This window comes from Xenopus laevis, chromosome 3S (assembly GCF_017654675.1).
Source record: "Xenopus laevis strain J_2021 chromosome 3S, Xenopus_laevis_v10.1, whole genome shotgun sequence".
NCBI lineage: Eukaryota > Metazoa > Chordata > Amphibia > Anura > Pipidae > Xenopus > Xenopus laevis.
The window spans coordinates 61,076,365-61,102,901 of NC_054376.1; the positions used below are offsets into that span (position 1 = coordinate 61,076,365).

General features: G+C 39.7%; 1 protein-coding gene across 7 annotated transcripts in view; it reads left to right on the top strand.

Moving 5' to 3' along the window:
- The window catches only part of LOC108712992 (unconventional myosin-IXa), a 76,252-nt gene extending 52,153 nt beyond the window's left edge, over nucleotides 1-24,099 (top strand). For 3 of the 7 annotated variants that reach the window (XM_018255607.2, XM_041588370.1, XM_018255609.2), the window contains 23 exons: nucleotides 312-434; nucleotides 688-837; nucleotides 923-1,236; nucleotides 1,333-2,919; nucleotides 4,342-4,420; nucleotides 6,386-6,565; nucleotides 7,953-8,065; nucleotides 8,171-8,304; nucleotides 10,204-10,436; nucleotides 12,284-12,400; nucleotides 12,497-12,688; nucleotides 13,253-13,300; nucleotides 13,529-13,640; nucleotides 14,101-14,162; nucleotides 15,249-15,441; nucleotides 15,822-15,950; nucleotides 16,165-16,270; nucleotides 16,400-16,531; nucleotides 17,416-17,539; nucleotides 17,680-17,733; nucleotides 21,428-21,618; nucleotides 21,794-21,936; nucleotides 22,799-24,099. In XM_018255607.2, the coding sequence (XP_018111096.1) occupies nucleotides 312-434; nucleotides 688-837; nucleotides 923-1,236; nucleotides 1,333-2,919; nucleotides 4,342-4,420; nucleotides 6,386-6,565; nucleotides 7,953-8,065; nucleotides 8,171-8,304; nucleotides 10,204-10,436; nucleotides 12,284-12,400; nucleotides 12,497-12,688; nucleotides 13,253-13,300; nucleotides 13,529-13,640; nucleotides 14,101-14,162; nucleotides 15,249-15,441; nucleotides 15,822-15,950; nucleotides 16,165-16,270; nucleotides 16,400-16,531; nucleotides 17,416-17,539; nucleotides 17,680-17,733; nucleotides 21,428-21,618; nucleotides 21,794-21,936; nucleotides 22,799-23,217 (4,935 nt within the window). In that variant the 3' untranslated portion in view covers nucleotides 23,218-24,099. The remainder of the gene's footprint in view (nucleotides 1-311; nucleotides 435-687; nucleotides 838-922; nucleotides 1,237-1,332; nucleotides 2,920-4,341; nucleotides 4,421-6,385; nucleotides 6,566-7,952; nucleotides 8,066-8,170; nucleotides 8,305-10,203; nucleotides 10,437-12,283; nucleotides 12,401-12,496; nucleotides 12,689-13,252; nucleotides 13,301-13,528; nucleotides 13,641-14,100; nucleotides 14,163-15,248; nucleotides 15,442-15,821; nucleotides 15,951-16,164; nucleotides 16,271-16,399; nucleotides 16,532-17,415; nucleotides 17,540-17,679; nucleotides 17,734-21,427; nucleotides 21,619-21,793; nucleotides 21,937-22,798) is intronic. The other 4 variants (XM_041588368.1, XM_018255610.2, XM_041588369.1 and 1 more) reach the window with 3 other exon arrangements.
- Nucleotides 24,100-26,537: the final 2,438 nt, after the last annotated feature.

Sequence of the window (26,537 nt, forward strand, 5' to 3'; positions counted from 1 at the left end):
GTAATTTTAGCTTAAAGGTCCTGAATGCTAACGGGGATAAGTTAGGTTGTTGCACAAATTATTGATTTTTTTCTGTTCCCTTTAATAGGACTTTATAACACAGTTTTCAATATTACAAATTGCAGGTATGAGTGCATTTCCACCCAAAAAATACACATGGCTAACATTGGCCCATGAGAGCTGATGGGTGTTCCCTGCTGGCAGAAATAACCATGATTTATCAGTAATTTTAGCTTAAAGGTCCTGAATGCTAACGGGGGTAAGTTAGGTTGTTACACAAATTATTGATTTTTTTCTGTTCCCTTTAATAGGACTTTATAACACAGTTTTCAGTGTTGCTGCCTAAAGACATTTCCCCTGTCCATCAAAGTATTAAGGAATTCTTCTGGAGAATAAGTCACAGCCCTGATCAATACCAAGTGGGGAGAACCATGGTAAGCTGAAAGGTTATAGCACCAGAATTCAGAGAGCTTTTAGCTAGTGTGTATCATTTTATTTCATGGGTGTATAAATTTGCCAACCAAATATTTGGACCACTTTGGACCCATTATTTTTATGATGTTGAGCTTTTAGAAGGTTGGTCCATTTTCTGTGTCTTGTTGGAGCATATTTATATGTGTTATGAAATATAACACAGTTTTCTTCGTCTGGTTAAACCAGAGAGTCAAACCTCTGTTTTTTTTTCAGGTGTTCTTGAAAGAGCAGGAACGCCAGTGTCTTATGGAAATGTTGCACCAAACAGTACTTCAGCGAATCATTTTGCTGCAGCATTGGATAAGAGCAAGACTCCAACGAAAGAGGTTCCTAATCCTCAGGGATGCAGTAATTACCATCCAGGTATTCCCGCTTAATATAGAACTAATATCATCTTTATGATTCATTCTTTAATAACTATTAAATGTGATCATTCTTCATTGTATAGAGATGTTGGAGACATTACAAAAGGCAGTGGATTGGGGAGGAACCCCTGGTAAACACACTTATTCCTTGTGAGGCAGCTTGTATAATTCAGTCATGGTGGAGATGTCAAAGGGCACGGCTAATGTTTCTAAAGACAAAGAACTCAGCACTTGTTATACAAAACTGCTGGCGAGAATATAACTTGAAGAGGCAGAGAGCTGCTGTGTCCATCCAAGCTTGGTGGAGAGCATACCATCAGAAAAGTCTGTATCAGAGAAAGCGGAAGTACATTATTGCTATGCAAGCAATATATAGAGGTTATTTAGCCAGATGCAGGTAATTCAGATTACATTGATATAATAAAATATAGAACTAGATTATGCCTTGGGCCTCTACAGCAGTTTTTAATTATTATTATTTTATTCTTAATAGGTTTCATTCACTTATTGATCGAAAATCAAACTGTTTTGTCCATGGACTTTCCCAAGGAGACCAGGGTTGCGGACTCAACAGACTTACTGCTCACACTCCAGACATGAATTTCACACATTCACAAGATTCTGTGGAACTTAATGGACAACAACTGTTAGATTCCTCTTGTTTAGCAGATCTTAACTCTCTATCTGAGACACCAGTTGAAGTGCACATAAGGGAAAGACTAAAATCTCTGGAGAATCCAAATCAGCGAAAGGTTTTCCGTGCAAAGAGAGAAAGCCGGCGATTGCGGGAGCTAGAGCAAGCTCAGTTCAGTCTTGAGTTACTAAAAGTACGCTGTGGAGGAATCTCTCCTTCAGAGGAGCGGCGCTGGTCTGCAGAGGTTTTGGATAGGCTCACTGACACTCCAGAAAGTGATGGTTCTGAATTTAGTTTGGAACTTACAAACTTTGAGGAAAATTTGCAGTCTCCTAAAGACCATCATACACCGCAATCAACCTCTGAAATAATTCCCAGCTCTCAAACTCATGCACTAACCAGCTATACCTGTGTGGCATGCCAAGATTCCCACATTCATGATAATTCAACCTCACAGACTTATGACCCATCTAGTTTTTCTAGTATAGAACCTCCATACTCTGTCACAACTGAAACACAATGCACTCCCAGTAATGACCATGTAAGTGATGAGCATCAGTGCACTCCAGAAAAGCCTCCTTCCAATGAACCCTTGAGTCCTAACATTTCTGTTCCACACTTTTTACCAGGATCTCCTAATCATGATTCTGTCAATTCTCACTCCAGCAATTGTACCCAAGTATCTTCTGAATCTCAGAGACCAGTAAATATCTCCTCCAATGGACTTGCCATTTCCAGTGTAACAGAGGAAGATGCTCATTTCCACCACACACCATCCCCTGCATCTGTGGCTGTTGATATTTCCCACTCTGCATCATCCAGCTGGAGGCAGAAGCCTCAAGAGTTTGAGATATCAGAAAGTGCTCCTGCTAAAAGCTCTCTTCCCATTTTTTATAGGACACACACACAGGAGCCACTGCTGTCAAGCAGCCTCCCTACATTCTATCTCCCACAACAGGAAACTTTGCTCACCCAGAAGCTCACTGAAACTGGGGAGATTCCTACTGATTCTGTCTTGCAGAGGCTTCACAAACTGAACCAAGAGAAAGAACAGCAGCAAAAACAACTTCAGCAGGAGAAGGAGCGAAAAATTATGGAGCAGATCCGCCAGGAAAAACTAGAACTTGAGCAGCAACGTAAGATTCAGGAACCAGAGAAAAGTCCATTGGGGACCTCTAAAAGACTATCCAATAGGCCACAGTCTTTGCTTATTCAGGGTCCTCCAACTAAGCCCACTGTGGAGATAAAGGGACTAAGCATTGGAGGGAAACGTGACCCAGAAATTTTACAAAATGACCGTCCAACAAGCAAAATTGTAGGAGGGCAGGACCCACCACATAGGGACCCTGTTGGGGAGACAAGAGATACAGGAAAGCAAACTTGGTTGCACACCACAAGGAATTCCACCATATTTTTTAATCCTAAAGGGAATATTCCACACTCAGAGTGAGTGTATTATTTACACTACCACTTTTTTATACACTGTTGTTCCCATTCATGTTTATTTCACGTGTGTTTGTGTCTCGCTATCTCCTTCTCTCTGTGTGTTTGTGTGTTGCTATCTCCCTCTTTGTGTGTGTATTATTTGGTCCTGACCACATAAAGGCACAAGGCCGATGACCAAGTACATATTTTTGCAGGTCATGGAACTCCAATATGACTTCAAATATCTTTCTAATTTACAACGGAGGGTACATTATTTATTATAATACAAAATATTATAATACAGTGAGTATATCACCAAGCACCAATTATAAGGATACCGTTTACAGGATGTTCATGGCTTTAATATATATAAATATATGTGGAGATTATCGGCACTCACCATTCATAGAGCCACTTGCTGGGTGCTATCCAAAATTAATTATAGCAGTCCATGCTATTAAAGCACTCACAGCGATTTTATCTATCTATCTATCTATCTATATATATATATATATATATATATATATATATATATATATATATATATATATATATATATATATATATATATATATATATTTATAAAAATATATAATACAGAGTAGTTCAGCACACCAAAAACATAACTAAATAATCTAACTAGATTACCTTGGTTCTATCTATTGTAGCTGTATTTAGAAAAAATCCAAAAGAAGGAGGAGTCACACAAGGATTTTTAAAAAAAATTTAAAAAATTATATTCTTTTTTAAATACATTTAAAAAGCAGGTCGACGTTTCGTCCTTGAAAAAGGCCCTAAGGAGGGCCGAAACATTGGAACACAGATTTATGCAAATAAATATTATTGGTTCACTAGAAAAAATGGAGTACGGCTCTATATGAATACTATACATAATATTTGAACCAGCACCCACATCTAAGAAATCCGGATCTGAGTGGGGCTGCCTGCAGGAAAAATATATATATATATATATACATACATACACACAATTCATAATAAATAATGTACTCCCTGTTATACAATACGAGGATATTAGAAGTCAACTCGGAATGCCACACATACACACACATAATCAAAGTGAAATAATGCTTAAACAAGAGCTAGTGGCTAGATGGGACTAGAAGAAAATAATAGTATGAAAGATGTAGCAGTTATGAAATATAAATAAAAATTGATTTGTCAGGCCTAACACAGGCACATGGCCAGTGCCATACAGAGTGAGATTAAATGACACACGAGTTTGCTCTGAACCTCTCACTCCCTGCTGGGAATAGTACAATAGAAAAATTTAGGGTCCTATATAGATTTATATTTTTAGTTCTTCCAGTGATTTCAATTAAAACTACACTGTGTTTTCTATCCCAGCTATTATACTAGACTCTCTGTCTGCAGCTTTTCTATCCCATGTAGGTATTCTGCCACTGACCCTCTTCTTGTTTCCAGAGTAAACTCCTCCCGTCCTCAGCGGTCTGCCCGTGATCCGAAACGACTGGATGCAACAGAGCCATCTGCAGTGACAGAAGTAAGTGCTGACTGAGAAATCTTGTTGACTATGTATCTTAACTGCAAAGTTGTTACTTTTAATGCCCAACTGTTCTTCTGATTTCCAACTATTCCATAATAAATTATTAAGGCTTGCCCAAAGAATCCTGACCTCTAACCCACATAATGGTTAAAATAGTGAGCACTAACTCTCTAGTGCAGTAAAAACAAAAAATGAAAAAAAAAAAAAGTGACCATGTTCGCACATCAATACAATGTAACAAAATTGAGCCGAAATCTGACATAAGAACGTGAGTGGCACACATGTAAAAAACACAGGCTGATGCTATCTCACAGACACATAGTAAGACCTCATGTACATTTGTTGATTTGATTCAATTCCAGGGAGACTGACTAGAAAAAGGTTTGACTAGTAGGATTGTATATCAGAATTCACATCCTTTGATCTACATTGCAGTCTGTGCATATCATGTCAATAGATGCAATTCCTAACATGCAATACTGATTATTTGATCCTTTTCCAGTCGTGGCTGAAAACAGACATGCACATGTAAATGAGGACTAAAGGTGGCCATAAACGTTACAAGAACGATTGATTCAGTACAAACGTGTAAAGCTGAATGGTCAGATATGCAGATAGAAAATTAGTTACGTATGATATCTGTGTGTGTATGGCCGCCTTAACTAGAGCCAGTGCTCTCACACAGGACTGTACACACTCAAACACATACGCACACTCTCCCTCACATCTGTGTAACAGAAGAGCACATCAGTGATAATTAAAGTGATAATATTCTGAAGGTATTTCCACCACACTTGAAAACACAATTGGTTATGAAAATGAAACACTCTTCTTTTGATTTGTGTCCTCTTTTAAATCTACAGTGTTTGGCTTGGTCTATGATTGCAGTACTGACTTATTTCAGTTCAGCTTGTGTAAGCTTTTGATTGTCCCCAGTTCCTTACTTGAGTTCTTGAGATTCATGTTTATGTTTTATGAAGTTTCACTAAGGATTTTCACTTCAAAATGCACTTTTGATATGATGTAGATGGTTTTCAGTAAATGACAGATGGTGATATATATACTGGAATATAGACTGGATAGTTAAAGTTTTTTTAAAAGAGCAAACAGATTTTTTTATATTTAATTTTGAAATCTGAGATAGGGCTAGACATGTTCTTAGTTTTCCAGGTGCCCTCAGCCATGTGACTTTGCTATGATAAACTTCAGTCACTCTTTACTCACGCTCTGCAAGTTGGAGTGATATCACCCAAACTTCCTTTGCCCCACCCCAGCCTATCAACAGAACGAAGGGAAGGTAAATATGCTCCCCACCTAGTGGTAGATATGAGAATAACACTTAATAGTAAATGTAATAGTAAAACACCCAAGCCTGACAGCACTACAGTGACAGAGTAGGAGAAACAAAAAACTTACCTGAGAGCAGTTCCATTGTGAACTGCTGGCTCTTTCTGAAAGCACATGATCGGGCACAATGACCTGAGATGCTGAGATAGCTGCCTAAACACCAATGTTAAAAAATATATTTATTGATTCAAGAATAACATTTTATATGGTAGAATAAATTATTTGCAATGCACACTGTGTAATTTAGCCAAAAAACGATTCCATAAAAATGACGACAGAATCCCTTTAGCATGTTATCCTTTACCATTACAATCTGCATATGTGATGTGGCCTAGTCTGGACTTTGGCTACATATTATCTAAAAATGTGGTTGAGTGAATGAACCTTAAATGTTACCAGTGTGTTTCTTTGACCTGAGTGTGGTGTGCCAGGTTCTTTCACATAGTGATGCATTTCCCATTTGTTTCACTGATGTTGCAGTCCTCATTGCCCTCTCTTTTCCATATGTAGATTTATTTTAGTGTATCAGTGTATGGTTTTGCCTCATTTCTGTACAACCATGTGCCTGTGATTTCATTTTGCCATCCCCATGTCCCATGTCATTCTGTTTGTCAGGCCCCACACAGACGGAAGGCTCGTATGGCACGAACTCGCTCTGATATCATGACTAGAGGAGCTCTTGGGGGGGCAGATTCTGAGGAGGAGTCAGATGACCAAAGGGAGCTGAACCCTCCCACTAACTCAGCAGAAGAGACAGGCAGACTGAGCCAAGCTTGTCACAGCGACTCAGAAATGGTAAACCCAGACGTAGCATCTGTCTTTGTAGATTATCCAGAGGCAATTCAAGAACAACTCTTGTCCATTAAGTTTCAAGTTTGCTTAGTCATGCCAAATGAGTCCCTTTTCCTCCTGTAGGCAAACAAATACACCAGCCAATGGAATGGGTGGATTGGTATGATGTAGGAATCATCGCAATTGCAAAATAATAAGAGCTGAGTCTGCGTTAATATGGCATTCAATGTATTATTATTCATGTATGCATAAAGTGCAAACTCAACCAGAAAGTACAGTAGACGGGTGTATCATCAAACATAAAGAGGAATATACTAATACTGACTGATACTGTAGGTAAAGAGGTGCCTGCCCAGTTTAAAAATGCCTTTTGGGTAGCTGGCTAATACATTCTTGATTTGTGTAACCCATGAGTCACCGTGGGTGCTGAAGATTCCTGTATGAATGTACAGAGGGGGATTCTGGGCATTTTGTGGCCGGTCTGCCAAGCTGGAAAACAAACAGACAGCAAAACGTCCTGGAATCATCATGAGTGTCCTTGTCCTTATCCAGTACTTTAAAGTCATATGGTTTGGTTTTGGTTCAGCTCGAATGCCCTGACAAACATTCTAAGATTTGACTAAATCCCCAACTGAATCCTGGATTCATCATCAGGGGCTCCCTGTTTCAGTGTTTTGGTATGATATGCAGCACAGCTTGTAGTCACTGCAGAAAGCCTGTTTAGTAATTATGCAGATAACCACCGGTTTGAGATCCCTGGTTCTTGTTGATATGCTGTGTAGCAGAAAGCATTTGAAACATTTAGGCTACTGTCACACTTGGCAATTCACTCCTGTCCGCCCCATGTTGCATGAACACTGACAGGAACAGCACCAATTTGTCAATGCTCCCTCAGAGTGGATTTCAGCTTGAATACAAGCAAGTGTCTTTTTCTGGCCAAAATCTGCTCCTTTTAAGTACTGACAGGCAGGTGCACTCAGTTCCTTTTGCTGCACACACACAATACAGGTAGGATGTGTTTTCTACACCAGCAGATTTGTACTGGCAGAAAAAACACCAACTATGAATTCTGCATATTACTTGTCAGCATATCTGTGTCAATTACACAGGATAATCAGATTGTCAATTATAAATGTATTCACGGTTAAGATTTGGTTCCTTCTTTTTGTTTTTTTTATATGAATGGAACTGCCATTGCCTCTGCAAAGTCTTTAGACTGAAATAACAGCAGTGCTGCTTGTGGTTCTAAAGATTGACATTTTTCTGTTTTTATTTAAGTAGAACGCACTTCCTAATGCAAGCATTATGGCAGCTCCTATTACAGTAATTTACATTAACATCATTTTATTAATGCTAATGTTTCATAAAATGCTTTTCCCATACCCCACAGATGTTGCAGCGGGTGCAGAGAGGAGACAAATCCAGCAGACTGCATAAGGCTGTGTCTCAGGGAGAGATGTTCCGTTTTCTTATGTCACACACTACGTCAGAGTCTGACACAAGGTACAAGCTCAGAAGATGAGTTTCATGCATTCTGTACATAAAGGTAAAGAGTTAATTGTGCCTGGCCTCTCTTAGCAATACGTACTCCATTTTGTGTCACTTTAGACCACAGAAAGGGAAGATTCGCTTTTGGGGCAAGATGAAGGCTTCAGAGAAGTTGACCCCTCAATCCAAAATTTTGGAGATGGATGTGGAACCCTCAGGAAGAGATGGCAGCTCTGCTACCCTTTCTAGTGATGGTAAGCATGGTAGATGATTGCGTAATCCAGTCAAAACTCCATTTTACATTGCAGCATTTTCAGTTTTCCCACCCAGTACGCTGTTTTTTTTGAGCATACTAATTCTAATACATTTCAGTGGTTCTTCTCCTAGATTTTACGTCACTGCTACATTTTAAAATATCTTGTCCCAGTTTTCCTAGAAATGTCTGTTTTAGTGAAACTATTTTTAGAATACTGACCACATACATATCTTTCCCTGGCTTCTTCTGTAAATATTGTGTTAGGTAATGGCCTGGCAAATTCAAGGCTTTCCATTATCATACTGCAGTACTATTGCAAAATGAAACAGACACGTAGAGGAGAACTAAAGCCTAACAAAAGAAGTAGCTAGAAATGTTTTACTTTATGTTTTGGGCTTCTGTCAGCCAAGGGCAACCACAGCCCTTAAGCATTATAGAATTGTGTCTCCAAAGATGCCCCAGTAGCTCCCCATCTTCTTTTCATTCACTGCACATGCTCTGTGCTGCTGTCAGTTACTGAGCTTGGGGACCCACTCATAATATACAGTACACATAGAATAGAAATGTCACACTATAAGGCTGATTAGTACTTAAAGCTGGCAAAAGATATGCAGATTTTATTTTTTGTACAACAAAATATTCTTTGTTTCGATGTAAGGATCTACAATTAACCTTAGTAGTAAAATTAATAAATCAGACAATGTTCTGGCCATTAATTGACAGACAGAAATCATAACAAAATTATGTTGGATAAATATTAGTGACAGTCAACCATTGATATCATCAGATATCAGGCAGTACATGCAGAGATATTATTGTTAGCCAACAGAAATCTTCTAACCTGTCTGATCACCATCGTACGAAAACTATTGGGATGATCCACACATGGTCCAAAAATTGGACGAAACGAAGGTTCATAGGACTTTATCTTTGAGTTTATGGCCAGCTTAATACATATAATTACTACATGGCAGCTCAGAAACCAGTGCAATTAGTTACAGAATTTAATAATCAGCCTTGTAGAATCAGCTTATATTACAGACACCTAATTTTCTGCTTGTAAATTTTGTGATGACCCCTAAGCTTAGCTTCTCAACAGCTGCTCAGAGCCCACTGAGCATGTGAGTGTCACAGACACTTTCCAAGATGGTGACTCCCTGTGACAAGTTCCTGGATCCTGGATCATTGCTGCTATTGACAAGCTGATATGTTAGGCTGGTGCAATAAGTTCAGTATATAAAATATGGCATTTTTAACCATATCTTTTTTAGGGTTTAGTTCTCCTTTTGGTTTTTTAGCTTAAATTGCCTTAACACATTCACAGATTTTATCTTTATTTTTTGTTCGTACTTACATCTCTGCTATTTTTCACTTCCTAAATTTTCCTTCCCCAACCCTAAGGTTTCATTGAACTGTCAGTGCTTGATATGATATTATGGGTTTGTTGTACAGGTATGGCACCTTTTATCCAGAATTCTCTGGACCCGGGGTTTTCTGGATGGTGGATCTTTCCTTAATTTGGATCTTCATACCTTAACTCTACTGTAAAATCATGTAAACATTAAATAAACCCAATAGGCTGGTTTTGCTTCTAATAAGGATTCATTATATCTTAGTTTGTATGAAGTACAAGGTACTGTTTTAGTTTTTATTATTTAGATATAATGTAGTCTGTAGGAGACGGCCTTTCCGTAATTTGGAGCTTTCTGGATAACGGGTTTCCAGATAACAGATCCCATACCCTTATTTGCAGGTACTCTGAAAGTTGATCCTTATAGCCAGAATAAAAAGCATGAAAGGGAGCCACTGAGGCTATCGCACATACATTCTGAAGCTTCCTTTGCCGTTATTGTACTAACTTGACATGGTCACACATAAAAACTCTTGGTCCAATCAGGCTGTGCACCTTTCCCCTCAGTGGATTCAGGCTTGTGGCTGGTTCCTCACAGTCCAGATCTTAACCGAGGGCGTGAGAAGGAGAATAAGGACCCTTCCCCAAAGGTACAGCGCAGAAGAAGTCTGAAGATTAGCAGTTCTGGCCTTGAACCTGTGCAGTGGCAACATGAGCACACTCAGATCATCTGCAGTGCAAGTGACCTTAAGTGCATGGATGACTTTCTGCAAAAAAAGGTAAGTCTTTGTGTCAATGTTGAAAGTCTGCAGGATTAGAGTAGGGCTAATAGTTCCCACAACCAGATTTTCATTTGTTGCACATTCCTTGTCAGTGTCCTTGAATAAAATGCCTTTTGGACTGAAAGACATTCATGCCATGACATAAATATTCCTACAGTCATATGAAAAAGTTTGGGAACCCCTCTCAGAGTGCATAATAATTTACTCCACTTTCAACAAAAAAGATAACAGTGGAATTTCTTTAATTTCCCAGGAACATCTGAGTAGTGAGGTGTTTTCTAAACAAAGATTTTAGAGAAGCAGTATTCAGTTGTATAAAATTAAATCAAATGTGAAAAACTTGCTGTGCAAAAATTTGGGTACCCTTGTAATATTGCTATTTGAATGCATGTAGCAGCTCAATACTGATTACTGGCAATATCAAATTGGTTGGATTAGCTCGTTAAGCCTTGAATTTGGCAGTTGTGTCCAATCATGAGAAAAGGTATTTAAGGTGGCCAATTGCAAGTTGTGCTTCTATTTGACTCTCCTCTGAAGCGTGACAGGATGGGATCCTCAAAGCTATCTCAGAGGTTTAAACTGTCAGTTTCATCTGTAAGGAATGTAATCAGGAAATGGAAGGCCACAGGCACAGTTGCTGTAAAGCCGAAGTCTGACAGGCCAAGTAAAATACAGGAGCGGCATATACGGAGGTTTGTGAGAATGGTTACAGACAACCCAAAGTTCACCTCCAAAGACCTGCAAGAACATCTTGCTGCAGATGATGTATCTGTATATCGTTCTACAATTCAGCACAATTTGCACAAAGAACATCTGTATGGCAGGGTGATGAGAAAGAAGCCCTTTCTGCACTCATGCCACAAACAGTCGTATGCAAAAGCTCATTTAGACAAGCCACAGTCATTTTGGAACAATGTGCTTTAGACTAATGAGACAAAAATTTATATTTTATACTTACCCCTCGGCAAAGATTCTGGCATCGGACTTCCACGCAGCCATATTCCATGTCTTTGTGTCTTCCGGCACTTCTGCAATTTTCGTGCGTTTCTGGCGCTTGTGCAGTTGCCGGGGGGATAAGTGTAAAGTATGGAGCATTTCCCCGGATGGGCATTTAGGATGGGGGTGGAGGGAGGGTCTCCGTGGGGAGGGGGGGTGCAGGGTTTTTTCTTAATGGTTGACTTCTCCTTTAAGCTGCAAAGTCTCTTAAACTGGGGAAAGTCTGCCACTGAGTTTGGGGCAAAATATCTATTTGAAGAGAAGTGGCTTTACCTAATGTGCAATGGTTTCATTTCTTTGCATTCTGGTGTAAAATATTTTATGCACTTTTATAAATTGACTAAATATTCTAGCTCCATTATGTATGCCAAATATGTGGTGTGAAATGTTTTCTGGCACACGTGGCAATTCAAGTGCCGGGTTACCCCGTGCTCTTTATTGTGCGGACATCCGCACAATAAAGAGCACGGGGTAACCCGGCACTTGAATTGCCACGTGTGCCAGTGATTCTGTTTGTTTTGTACGTATTCCTGGGGGTTGCCGTGCCCTCTACACTGTGCACCGGGCTCAAACTGCCAAACTGTGAGGAGAGTGTGCGCTGCTTCATCCAAGTTCGTGAAATGTTTTCTGCCATGTTTTCAAAATCCAACTTTAATGAATAGGAAACATCTTTTCAGCACAAAATCTTTTTAATACCATATGAATAAATCCCTTTTAGCTGGTTTACATATGTTTAACCTGATCTCTTTATGGTGGATATGTAAGTTGGCCTGCCATGTCCACTTTGTCTGTATTTTATATTCCTGAATTCCTTCTTCTATTGATCTCATTTTGATCTCATGATGCAGATTGGTGATTTGTACTCTGTAGATGGAAAGAAGGATTCTCTTGTGGATGTTCTGTTTAAAAGAGCCCTGAAAGAATTCCGCCAGAATATCTTCAGCCTTTATTCAACTTCACTAATGGTATATGGGTTGTCTCAATTTTTTAATGTCAAATATTGAAGTCGATCAATCAAGTCTTTAGATGATTCTACTTTCCTTTATCTGCTGCTCTGGCAGGGAGAAGATGGCAAGAGCATCCGTTACAGAGACCTGGGTGCACTATTTGAGCAGATCCTGGACAAAACAATGAAACAGCAGCACCCTCGGAGTTGGAGTGAGTCTCCACTCAAAGTCTGGATAAACACATTCAAGGTGTTCCTAGATGAGTTTGTCACTGAATATAAACCTATGAATTACACCCCAGGAAAGGTAAAAAGCTTTGCCAAACATGCCTGTTAAGGAAAGTATAGGGACCAATCTTCAGTTTTTTTTGTTCTTGTTGAGTAGCCTTAATTGATCGGAAACATATAAACAAAATGATACCAGCATATGGAACAGCCTATGACTGAAGGCATCCAACAGCAAACCGTTCTTCAGGTTAAGAAAACCTCTGTTTTCCTATATGTGCTTATCCACATATGAGTATTGTGGTTTATCTTAGCATCCAGGGAACATAAGCAATGCCAAATATTGGATTAAAATGTGTATATATGATTATATATCTACTATGCAGTATGCCACAAGGAAGCTACCTTGCACTGAATGAGCTCTTAGCCTTTATATTATAACAGCCCATGTAGTAAAAGGCTATGCAAAAAGAAAATGCCCTGCAAATATTGCATTTAAGCAAATGGGATGGGAAGGTGATAGCATTTTGAGAACCTGCATTTAGCAAGTCTGGAGCATCTCGAAGGGATGGTGTCAGCGAGTTCCAAAAAAAGGAGAATCTCAGTCGCTAATGTTCGCTTACATTTTTTTCTTCCTTATTTCAAGATCCAAAAGACAGAACGTAAAAAGAGGAGGAAAAAGGACTCTGATATTGTGAGTTCATCTGCCAGACCAATCTCTTTATCTACCACTTCTGCCTACACCCTGGTAGCATGCTTGCCCTTCATCACTTTGCTTCCCTTCTTTCTGTCTCCTAGCACACTTTTTGCCTCTCTACTTGTCCAACTGAGTCTTTGTCCTTCCTGCACTGCTTCTTCTCTTCTTCTCTCTGCAGTTTTCTTTATCTCCTAAGCTTACTCTGTCATCTTCTGCCTCTCACAGGTAGAAGAACATAATGGTCACATATTTAAAATTACCCAGTACAACATTCCTACATATTGCGAGTACTGCTCTTCACTCATCTGGATCATGGATCGAGCTGCTGTCTGCAAATGTAAGTCTGACATTTACATCAAAGCAGTTAATTTTGCGGTATTATTAAATCACATAGCTAACTCGCAACTATTTGCTTTGCTCCAACTTTCATACTTTCATGTAATTATATTTATATTAGTATTGTCTTCTAAAATTAGTCTTTGACTAACAATTCTTTTTTTGATGGCCAAATGGAGTCCAGAGGTCTAATATGTAATAGGCATTTCCAAAACAGGGAAGTATAGAGTTATCTCCAAAGACACATATCCTAGATTACACTTTATATTTGATATTCCTGCACTTAAAAAGATTCAGATGTTTTGCTTTAGACCAAATTGAGTAACACAGCAGAGCCCGGGTGTGTGCTTTCAGGAGGTAGCTAATGTCCCTGTTATTGTTGTACTACATGTCCCAGAATGTTCACAAACACACGGCTTGTGATTCTGTGCGACTTCTCATGAAATAATGCTGTATTTCAGTGTGCCGATATGCCTGTCACAAGAAATGCTGTTCCTTGATCAATGTAGCGTGCAATAAAAAGGTGAGAAATATAATGGATTTGATTTCTTTTCTTAGTTGTATGCCCCACACACACACACTTTTTTCCTTTCAGTTTATATTTTTGCATTTAAATGCTTCTCTCTAATCCGACTGGCTTCTCATGTTACCTTATACTTACCAAGGAGATGGTAATGAAAACTGCAAAGTAGTAATTTGTTTTAGCTTTGTCCTTTGATGTCAGGTATCATGTCTGTTAAATCAATATAAGGTTTCAAATTCATCAGTCTCAGCACTTTCCTGCTTTTATACTGCCCTATATTCCTAACAAGCTCTTTGGTTATGCAGGGTATGTTAGCTTAAAGGGATACTGTCATAGGAAAAAAAAAATTTTTCAAAATGAATCAGTTATTAGTGCTGCTCCAACAGCAGAATTCTGCACTGAAATCCATTTCTCAAAAGAGCAAGCAGATTTTTTTATATTCAATTTTGAAATCTGACATGGGGCTAGACATATTGTCAATTTCCCAGCTGCCCCAAGTCATGTTTGCTCTTTTGAGAAATGGATTTCAGTGCAGAATTCTGCTGGAGTAGCACTATTAACTGATGCGTTTTGAAAAAAAACATGTTTTCCGATGACAGGATCCCTTTAATGTTTCCAAACTACATTCCCTTTGCTATTAGCAAAGTGTTAAACTGTTATAATAATTTCTCCTGGATCAGTTGTAGAAGGCTGAATGTTTTATTATTATTTTAATTGAGTCAGAGTATTTAAATGGTTGATCTCAGCAAAAGTTGCTGTATCAGTTGCCCATTAGATTTATGCATACAGGGAGTGCATTCTACAGTATACAAAACACAGACTAAGGGATTCAACCCCACTCCTATACAGTCCTATGTGTAGATCCACTGACAGAGTGAATCTACATCACTGCCTGCCTACCTTATGCCCTGTGTACCCTCAGTCTTTATTCTAAAAATTCTGCATTGCAGTTTTATCATTGGCTATTTTATATCTTTCTCTTTGTGTTTGCTATTTCCTATTCTACTGTCTTTCCTCTCCTTTTCTCCCATTCTCTATTTAATTTTTATGCCTGTTTTGTTCTTCCCTGCTTCCCTTCTTACCCAGAATGACTCTGAGCTTTCAACTCGGCAATTTGGAGTGGACTTGTCCCGCCTTACTAATGAGGAGCGTCTTGTGCCTGTGTTGCTGGAGAAGCTGATTAGTTACATTGAGATGCACGGACTGTATACAGAGGGAATATACAGGAAGCCAGGCTCTACCAATAAAATTCGAGAACTGAGGCAAAGTTTAGATACAGGTGGGAAAAGGGCATGTCTGCCAATCCTACATCTCACACCCATGGTTGCCTGCTCTTATTTTCTTCGGTCTGCTTGTCCAACATTTTGGAAAAAGCCACTTGTCTGATTTAATAAAAACAGAACAGGGCCCATCAAATTGTCATTGTTAGAAGCATTTTATAATGGGGAAAGTTTGCAGTGTATATCTTGAAGTACTACATTTAGGCCCAAAAACTTTTACTGAGGCTTTTTTAAGAGGTTTTTTACCTACTTTTTTAACTCAATGAAATATAATTTTAAGATTTTTTAATAGCAATTAATTTTCCATTGTATTGTCCTGTCTAATTTTGTGTTCTGCTTATTCCCTGTTCCCTTTTACAGCCTCTTTTGTCTCTTGCAGATATTGAAAATGTAAATCTGGATGATTACAATATCCATGTGATTGCCAGTGTGTTCAAGCAGTGGCTAAGGGAGCTGCCTAATCCTCTGATGACTTTTGAACTATATGAAGAATTCCTTAGATCCATGGGTAATATATTGTACTTCTTGCTCCAATTTTGCTCTAACATTTTGGATTCAAACTCTTCATCTCTCCACTCACAACTGGGCTGCCCTATAATAATCTAGTTTTCCTGTCTCCTAAATACTTACCTTAACTATGTGATCACATAGTATTACTTGTTAAGTCTAAATTCTGTCAGTAAATAAGTTTTTCTAAATTTTCGTGACGTTATTTTCTATAGGGCTGGGGGAAAGAAAGGAAACGGTGCGAGGGGTTTATTCTGTAGTAGACCAGCTCTCCCGGACACACCTCATTACATTGGAGAGACTCATCTTCCACCTGGTCAGGTGATTACTGCTTCCCTTATGTGAAACAGGTTATGGTAGTGCCAATTTGGTATACCTTATGCAGCATTGGGTTATGTGACAAAAACCATGTGTTACCTAACGTGCCCCCTGCTTTTTTTGTATCCTTAGGATTGCTCAACAAGAGGAGACCAATCGCATGTCTGCCAATGCATTAGCCATTGTGTTTGCCCCATGTATTCTTCGGTGTCCGGACACAACAGACCCATTGCAAAGTGTGCAGGACATTGGAAAGACAACTGCGTGAGTTCCCACAAAATTATTATGCCCATTATTCTAACAGCTTTATTGTGCAAAATGCTTCTGTCTAGTTACAGTGGGTATATAGGCTTGTTAAGGTTTATGTGGCACAGTTTCCCTTTGGCATTCACTGTAATGCCCTTTACTGGACAATATTGCCTTTCTATGTATCACTGCCTTGATATGTCTTGTGTCCATGCACATGGAGTGGAAGTTAGTAAGTTTTGTATTAATTAGACTGGTTGCTATCAGTGGGTACAACAATGAGAAAATTTGAGTTTATTGCTTTGTTAAACTGTGCTAAAATGTCACTTTTACAAAAAACAATCAATATTGTTTGTTTCAATAATCTGTGTAGGTTTTGTATAATTTACCAATATCTTGTCAGACAGGTAGACTCCCACTGCAGCCTGTAATGGCTGAGAGACACTGGGGTTCATTTATCAACACTGGGCAAATTTGCCCATGGGCAGTAACCCATGGCAACCAATCAAATTGCTGCATTCATTGTTCTACTTGCAGCTGGCTTCAAAAAGCTAATCTGTGATTGGTTGCTATAGGTAACTGCCCATGGGCAAATTTGCCCAGTGTTGATAAATGAGCCTCACTGAGTTTTGCACCTATTGCCTGCCCTTGCCCTGTCCCACTCATGTTGCTCCTGTTGTAAATAACTCCCTCCCTATCTCCCATATGATTAATTAAAATGTTTCCCTGAGGCCCCCTCTTATTGCTCCTCTTTTTGCTCTTCCCACCCATAGTCCTCGGTTTCTATTCCATGATAACCTTCTTGTGTACTCTCTCAGTGCTTTTATTGCCACCTGATACCCATTATTGTTTTATTTTATGAAGTTGTAACGCTCTTTGTGATGGGTGCCTGTCTCTTGCAGCTGTGTTGAGCTGATTGTGATGGAGCAAATGAATAAATACAGAGCTCGGCTGAAGGATATAAACAGCTTGGAGTTTGCAGAGAATAAAGCAAAGAGTCGGCTATCCCTAATCCGCAGGTCCATGGTGAGTCGTCCTGACGTGTTTGCATAGGTAGAAGTTGGACATACTAACTAACACACTCAGTTGTGCTCCTTCTGCTCACCCTTGTGCTGCTCTCTTCCCTCTAACCTTCTGCTTTCCTTTCATCTCCTTTTCTAATCCAGAAACCCGTACTAATTGCAGTTAGATTTATGAGCATAAATCGCAGCTCTATTCCGGTATGTATATTAATCAGGCTGTCTCACATTAATTCATTCTGTCCCTTTTCCTTTTTCACATAGTCTGTTTAGTCTGCTTGTCCACTCTTCCCTTGCCTGGTATATTCCTTGGTCCTGCCCTGACTAACACAATCCTCTGTCTCTCCTCATATCAACATTGCTTCACATGGGGACCTATTTATCAAACAGTGTGAAAACAGTAACAATCAAGTACACACGCAGTGCCATCTGAATGGCAAATCTTGCAGTGTAAAATCCAGTGTAAATATCAAGTTGTGTATAGATTTTAGGCAGTGGTATAACTGTGCAAGATAGCAATATGGGAAGCAACATTCATAACTGTTTCTTTTTATATACTTGTATTTTTCACATCAATACACAGTATACATGTAACCAGCATTTTTACCTCTTAGATTAATGGCTTACCATTGGTCTGACATGGTATAAAACAAAGATTTCAGTTATGGTAATCATGCAATGCAAAATAAATTAGCCCCTTCTTAATGGGTGACTGTAGGGCTCCTTATGGGCAAAGTCGATTCATGTGTAGGGAGAAATGCACAGCTTTATAAATATGCATTTATTTTATCACTTTTTAAACAGTTTTTCTGGCATGAATTATTTTGCACAGCTAGATCTATAGGCTTCCTATTGTCCGCCTCCCTCGTCTTATTATGCTGTGTACCTAAACAAATCCCTATCCGCATTCCATTTCTGTAACAGGAGCAGTGCTTTGCATAATGATTCTACCCAAGGAAACAACAGTATGGCCCCGATATCTGAGATGCCCTCACTTTCTAAAGCTTCGGTCTAAGCAGCCTACCCCAAGTGCTTGGGACTGTTTCACCCTTACATTGTGTGCTTTCTCTTCTCCCCAGAGCTGACATTTCAGCAAATATCCACAATCCATTCTTATCCACTCACTACAAACTTACATACCTATTCATGTCTGTCGCCTATTTTAGGTCATCTGAATCAAAACATGTCCTAAAAATAACCAGAGCTGCCATTGGCAGTCTTATTGCTGTTTTTGTGCACTCAATAGTCGGAAAAAGAGATTTCTGCCCAGAGTTTTATTATTTCCATTGAATCCCCAGTGAAGCAGTCTGCTGTGGTTCTGGTCATTTTATTGACAACTTTTAAATGTGTACCATTGCCCTTATACACACAATATATACTCAAAACACTCACCAGAACACATATATAAATATAATTAATTGTAAAATGCTTCAGCATGCATTTCCGATTTCTTTTGCTACTTTCACAATTTTTTTAGCTGTTTTTACACTGCTAATATTATGGATATTGTGTGTAACACCAAGTTCTAATCTGTTTGGGTGATGAACAAAAGCAAAAGCTTTATTTTAGTGATGCAGGAAGCATGACCTGACATGAGTAGCAGAACAGAGCCTAGATGCTCTATCCATCAGCAATGTTGTTGCTGTTCTGCTTGGCCTTGCCTGGACCAAACAGCAGGGGGTGCTCCTGCACATTTATAATATCACATAGCAAAAAAATCCAACAAATATTGTAGATTTCAGAGGAGCTCAGAATAGCATTGTGAGCAATGTTACATTCTATGGTTGGGTAACTGTCCTCTGTATTCCTTCTGCTTGCTAACTAAGTGTGATAAAGGCTCCTGTATATCCATTCAGATCTCATAAACACTAGTCAGATCTCGTGTACCATGTGCATGTCACAGTCCATTCTGTATGCAACTATGTGTGTGTACTCACTATGTATTTGGTAAAAGTTTCCTGTTGCATCATTTAGTTACTGTATATAAATATATACATTTTTTGTCTTGTGCTTACGATAATTATAAGATTTGGGGTGCAAACTCTTCTTATAATTATTGTGTGTCCTATTCGTAATGAGTGGTTTGTTATATGTTGTATTTTTCAGAAATGCAACACAGGTTGGTGAGTTGTGAAAGGTCAATCACATCTTAGGGTGATGGCAGACGTGGCTACTGTGGGAGATTAGTCGCCCAGGGACAAATCGCCTTTTCGGGCGACTAATCTCCCCTAAATGCCTTTCCGCTGGCTAGAATATAAATCGCCGGTGGGATGGGACTCTGAACACTTCGTTTTCCGAAGTCGCCCGAAGTTGCCTCACGTCACGAGGAAACTTTGGGCAACTTCAGAAAGCCGAAGCAATGCGAGTGCCATCACGCCGGTGATTTGCATTCTAGCCGTCAGGAAGACATTTAGTTGAGATCAGTCGCCCCAAGAAGAGGCGATTTGTCGCTGGTCAAGTAATCTCCCCCAGTAGCCACGTCTGCCACCATCCTTAAGCACATGTTGATACAGTCTGGAGCTACTGTCACAGATATATATGTAAATATTCCTAAACTAAAAGTTTTCTGCACAGCTTTTGTCTGTTTTGGATCCAACAGATAAATCTAGGAGCAGTCACCAAATCTAGTAATGCAAAGCAACCAATCAAAAGATTACTTTCAAAATGGTAACGAGTAAATAATAACAGCTGATTGGTTGACGTGGGTTTCTAGACCAGTCCAGTCCAACCACTCAGACACATGCACATAGTTATAGTTAAAGGGGTGGTTCACCTTTAAGTTAAATTTAGTATATTCTAGAATGACCAATTCTAAGCATTGTTTTCTTTTTTATAATTTTTGATTGTATTGTTATTGCTACTTGTTATTACTCATCTTTCTATTCAAGCCCTCTCCTAATTATATTCCAGTCTGTTATTGATATCAGTGCGTGGTTGGTTTGGACCCTAGCAACCATGTTACTAAGATTGCAAATTGGAGAGCTGCTGAATAAAAATCTAAATAACTATCCAACAACCAACTGCAAATTGTCTCTACATCATGCTAAAAGTTAACTTGAAGGTGAACAACCCCTTTAACACTGTCATAGAGTTTCAGGAAAAGTACTGTATATGCACTGTATGGATGCAGCCACAACATCATAGCATTGCACAGACAATAACCAGTGATTGATATGTGAAACAGACTCTACTATTTTTGGGGAATGCTGAGATGCCAGTCTCCATTGCAGGTTCCAGGCCATTGTGCAAACCTGTTCAATTCTTCCAAACATTGACACATATATCTGTGAATTTGATTTTTAAATCTGTTGTTCCTTTAACATAATTGATTGTTTATCAATTTGTTGTTGTTTTTTACTGAAAGCAATACAAATATATATATTGTAAGTATTTCAAATCCACCACCTAGCAGCAGTTGTAAAGTGCAACCTTCATTATCCTGCTAAGGAGCAGCTCACGGTGCCACAGGCTGTAATAAACAACAGCATGAAATATTTATTTATAAGCGGGAGATGCCACATTGCTTATATAAAAACTTGTATATAAACTTCAATGTATGAATGTAAATATGCAGGACATTCTGTACACATAGTAAGCAATGCTTGGATAACCCGCTCTTATTTTATGGAAAGTGTTCAAAGGTATGCTGTTATTTTCAAAGAATCAGCCGTCCATGTCTTTTGCTCACAGTGGATTTAAATTCTATACAATATATACTCCTGTACATGCATGCAGCATGGGGAGTAATAAAAAGGTGATTACTTAATACTTTGCACTACAATAAAATGACAGATTCCTGTCTTTGGAGCCTGCCATTTATATGATTTATCCTGTTCCCTGACTGGATGGTTAATTTGGTGCTGGTGCGTGTATTCACATTGATTATTCTGTGCAGGGGAAAGGACGTCTCCGGCCTGGACTAAGCCCAGTGATATCTGGACTCTCTACTGCGACTACAGACTCGGCTGGTGATCACAGCTTGTCCAGCATCCCCTCAGAGGAGGAATCCCCAGAGCAGAAAGAGGCTGCTATGCAACAGGAGGAGAGAATCTTGGCTCAGCAGATTGAGACTCTGCAAAAGGAAAAGTAAGTAAAGTACAGTCCCCTGCTTTCTTTATAAAAGGGCAAAATTAGGAGTGAACCAAGGTTGAGATCAAGATGAAGAGAGCATTGGGAAATACATTTGTGCTTATATCTCAGGGGTAAGGAAATGTGTTTTATAGCCTACTCCAGCTCTTAAGGCTCCATTTTTCATCGCTAGGGAAGAGCTCGCCTATGAGATGTTGGCGCTGGAGCCCCGAGCTTCTGATGATGAGACTCTGGAGTCAGAGGCATCACTGGGAACTGCAGACAGCTCAGAAAATCTAAATTGTGATTCTGAGGGGGCCGTGTCCATCAGGACAGGTAAGTGGCCATGCAATTTTCTTCTGTGAAATTCTGTGAAGTCTACTTACTGGGGGTTATTTATAAATAGTGGGCAAATTTGCTCCTGGGCAGTAACCCATGGCAACCAATCAGATAATTACTTTCAGTGCTCAACCTGCAGCTGTCTGAAAAAAGCTGATCACTGATTGGTTGCTATGGGTTACTGCCCAGGTGCAAATTTGCCCAGTGTTTATAAATGAGCCCCACTGTGTTCTAGACTTGCAACAACATGTGCTGAAGAATTGCTCTTTCAACCCAATACAATTGCTTGATTGAGGCATAGTGTGAATTCAACAACGTGTTTTCCACATAAGGTTTAAGTCCCGCCAGTGCCTATAATAAGTAACTGAAGTGCTACACAGGGTCTCTGTACTCCATTTTTCATTTTTAATCCTGTGACAGTTCATCATGGGCAGGGCAGAAAGTATAGCAAACATGGAAGATTGCACCTGTTTTTCGGCACTTTGCCTTGCACATAGCCTTGCACAATGAATTTGCCATAGCTGAAATATGCTTACTGGCTTAGTGGTAGAGTCGGACTGGCGCATTTGGGGCCCACTGGGGCTGCAAAGTAAAGGGCCCTACTGGAAGTCACCTGGGCCCCCTCCCGTCTTCTAAATTCCGCCACATGCATGTGTGAAAGACGTGTTGTATGCACATGTGAAAGACACCGCTCGACCCTGCTTAGTGGGATGTACAGAAAGATGTATGTAGTATAGATATAACCTGCTACTGCCCCTCAAGCAAAACAAAACTTCTCCATTTGACACAATCTTTATTTTCACTGTGAATATTTCCTTGTGTTGTTCATTTGTTCTCTCCTTTTGCCCTTTGTTTTCAGAGAGAAGTTTAGCAGTGAGTTCTGGGAAAGGTTCACGATCTGAGTTAACCCGAGCCAGAAGACAGGCCAAAAGGGACATGCAAAGCACAGATACCAGAGATCGCAACCTCTCTTCTCCAACTGCCTCATCCTGCTTACCCCAACTGGGCAGAAAGAGGTTCCATTTGCACCCCTTCTACAGAGCACAGGGGGACAGCCGAGAGTCAGCACCAGCCAGTGCTCAGGATTCTGGCGCACCTTTACATTTCACTAGCCGTGGGACTTTTAACCCTGAGAAAGGAAGGCAGAAACTGAAGAGTGTCAAACAGTCCCCGCAGAAACCCAGGGACACCCCAGATGGTGGCGAGGATAAAATTCTGGGGCCTGACGGCAGCTCACAATCTGTTGTTTTGTTTGGGAGCAATGAGTTTATGGTGTGAAGGAAACTCCAAACCCTTTACTAAGACTGCCTGCCAAATGTCATACCCCTGTCTTGCCAAGCTCTGTGCCCTCCATCATAGCTTTCGCCTCATGTCCCATGCACGGTCATGAGCTACAGAATGCTTGGCATGCAAACCCAGCTCAAAATGAGCACCAGGAAACTTGTGTTTAACAAGCCGACTCCACTACTTTTCATGGGATTCTGTTACTCACCCTCTCCTAATGCTAATGATTTTGTCAGAGAGGCTTTTATTATAAATATAACTATATTATTATTAATAATAATTTTATTTGTGGTTTGTAAGCCCTGTATAAAGAAACCAGTCCCTTTTAATTTAAAACAGCATCTGCACTGTGGACGCAACGCTATGGAAGGGTGAAGACTAGTGCAATTCCTCTAGGTGAGGAGATGACAACTCCCCTCCTGTTTCTGTCCCCCTGATATGTTTGACAGAAATAAAGAGAACTTCTGACCGTTGTGTGAGCACATTCCAGGGATCTGTTAATGGATGCATACTGTACTACCCAGGGCACACAGGTCCATACCAAGGGACGAGAAGATCCTGGCACTCAGAGACATACGACTTAGCGACTTCTCGGTGGAACTTTGTGAGACAGAAATAGGGATAAAGCAGCTGCCTCACTGCATTACCCTCGCATAAGCCTGCTGAGCCTTAAAAGGGGCAGATGCCTTCCGGACTGAATGTAAATGTTTTGTATCTGGGAGTGAGAAACTAGGTGCCGATATTACTCCTGACTGGTGGGAGGGGAAGCTATTGTATGTATGTATTCAGTACAATCTGTCTAATATTTTCAGCTGTAAATCCCATCTCATTGAGAGCAAACCCAGCTTATTAAACAACAAAAGCTGCAGAATGTTACAGTGTTTAGGAGTGCCTCTTTAATGCTGAGTGAAATGTCACCGGAGAATTTTCCTTTATGTTTCAGTTTGTCCCTGAATTTAAATAGCTTCCTGGAAGGTCAAAAAAGGTTTGGGGATTGTGTTTCTGTGTACAGATGTTACTGGCCACATGGGGAGATAAGTTGGCAGGCGACAAATCTCGTCTTCGTCGCGGCGACTAATCTCCCCGATCTGCCTTCCGCTTGCTGAAATGAAAATCGCCTGGGGGCAGGCACTCAGAGCACTTCGTTTTCCAAAGTCGCCCGTAATTGCCGCACGAGGAAACTTTTTGCGACTTCGGAAAACAAAGTGCTCCGAGTGCCTGCCCCCAGGCGATTTTCATTTTAGCTGGCGGAAGGCAGATCGCCGCAAAGAAGAGGAGATTGTCGCCTGGCGACTAATCTCCCCGAATCTGCCCGTGTGGCCAGACCCTGATGCTAACCATAAACAGGACCAAGGAAGATTAGTTAAAAAAATATTTTTATTTATACAAAGTTAAAAATTTATATTTGCATCTCCATCCGCCCTACGCATTTCGCACCCACTCAGGGCACTTAGTCATGGGCTCTGATGTCAGCCACAGGATATGAGCATTTATATAAAACACAACCAATCAGAATACAAGTAAGAAAATGAAAAAAACTAAAGACAATCCTAAAAGAAACAACGTCTCTTATATACCCCTAAGAGACTAGATATCACAAGAAATACAAATATATTTGTAAAAATGAGTCAAAGATATATAAAGTATTTGGTAGAAATATACAATGGATGTATCATAAAGCAATATATGGACATGCAGTATAGCAATAGAGAATGCACCAAACATTGATAAATGAAGAGAGAATATGAACAACATATCAGAAGTTTCATATTCTCTCTTCTTCGTTATACAATATGATCTAATGATAAAAAGAACATTTTTGATTGATTGGATACATATATACTTATTTATCAATGTTTGGTGTATTCTCTGTTGCTATTATGCACGTCCATATATTGTTTTATGATACATCCATTGTATATTTCTACCAAATACTTTATATATCTTTGACTAATTTTTACAAATATTTTCTGGAGCTCCTATTTTTGAGACATTAACTGCTGGCTCACTATCTTATTGGCCTGTGTCTGGGCTCACTCTGCATTGGTCCATCACATGGATGCCCAAAGCAGATAAAAATCTGCCTCAAGCTGATCACTGTATGACCATCTTAATTCTACATAGTAACATAGTAAGTTAAGTTGAAAAAAGACACACGTCCATCAAGTTCAACCTTTTAACGTTATAGATAACCTGCCTAACTGCTAGTTGATCAAGAGGAAGGCGAACAAACCCATTTGAAGCCTCTCTAATGTACCTCAGAGGGGGGAAAAAATCCTTCCCGACTTCGAAAATGATAGTCAAACTAGTCCCTGGATCAACTTGTACTATGAGCTATCTCCCATAATCTTGTATTCCCTCACTTTCTAAAAAGCCATCCAGCCCCATCTGAAAGCTATCTAATGTATCAGCCTGTACGACTGATTCAGGTAGAGAACTCCACATCTTCACAGCTCTCACTGTATAAAAACCCCTTCCAAATATTTAGGTGGAACCTCTTTTCTTATAAACGTAATGGGTGACCTTGTGTTAGCTGGAAAGAACTACTGGTAAATAAAGCATTCGAGAGATTATTATATGATCCCCTTATATATTTATACATAATTATTATATCACCCCTTAAGCGCCTCTTCTCCAGCGTGAACATCCCCAATTTGGCCAGTCTTTCCTCATAGCTAAGATTTTCCATACCTTTTACCAGCTTAGTTGCCCTTCTCTGTACCCTCTCTTATACAATGTCCCGTTTGAGCACTGGAGACCAAACTGTATGGCATATTTCAGATGTCTCCTTACCAGTGCTCTGTACAGTTGAAGAATGACTCCCTCCTCCCTTGAATTTATCCCCCTTTTAATACAACTCAAGATCTTATTTGCCCTTGATGCTGCTGACTGGCATTGCTTGCTACAGCCAAGTTTATCATCAAGTACTCCAAGGTCCTTTTCCATAATGTATTTGTCCAGTGCTGTCCCATTAAGGGTAGAAGTTACTTAAGTGCATCCCAGGTGTATGACTTTACATTTATCAACATTGAATCTCATTTGCCAATTAGCTGCCCAGATTGCCAGTTTGTCAAGATCATGTTGCAAGGATGCCACATCCTGGATGGAATTAATCGGGCTGGATAGTTTTGTGTCATCTGCAAACACTGATACATTACTTACAACACCCTCCCCTAAGTCATTAATGAACAAGTTAAATAAACGTGAACCCAAAGCCCTAAGGAACCCCACTAAGAACCTTACTACAAGTAGAGAATGTACAACCACCACCCCCTTTACCTGATACTGTAGCCAGTTTCCTATCCATGTGCAAA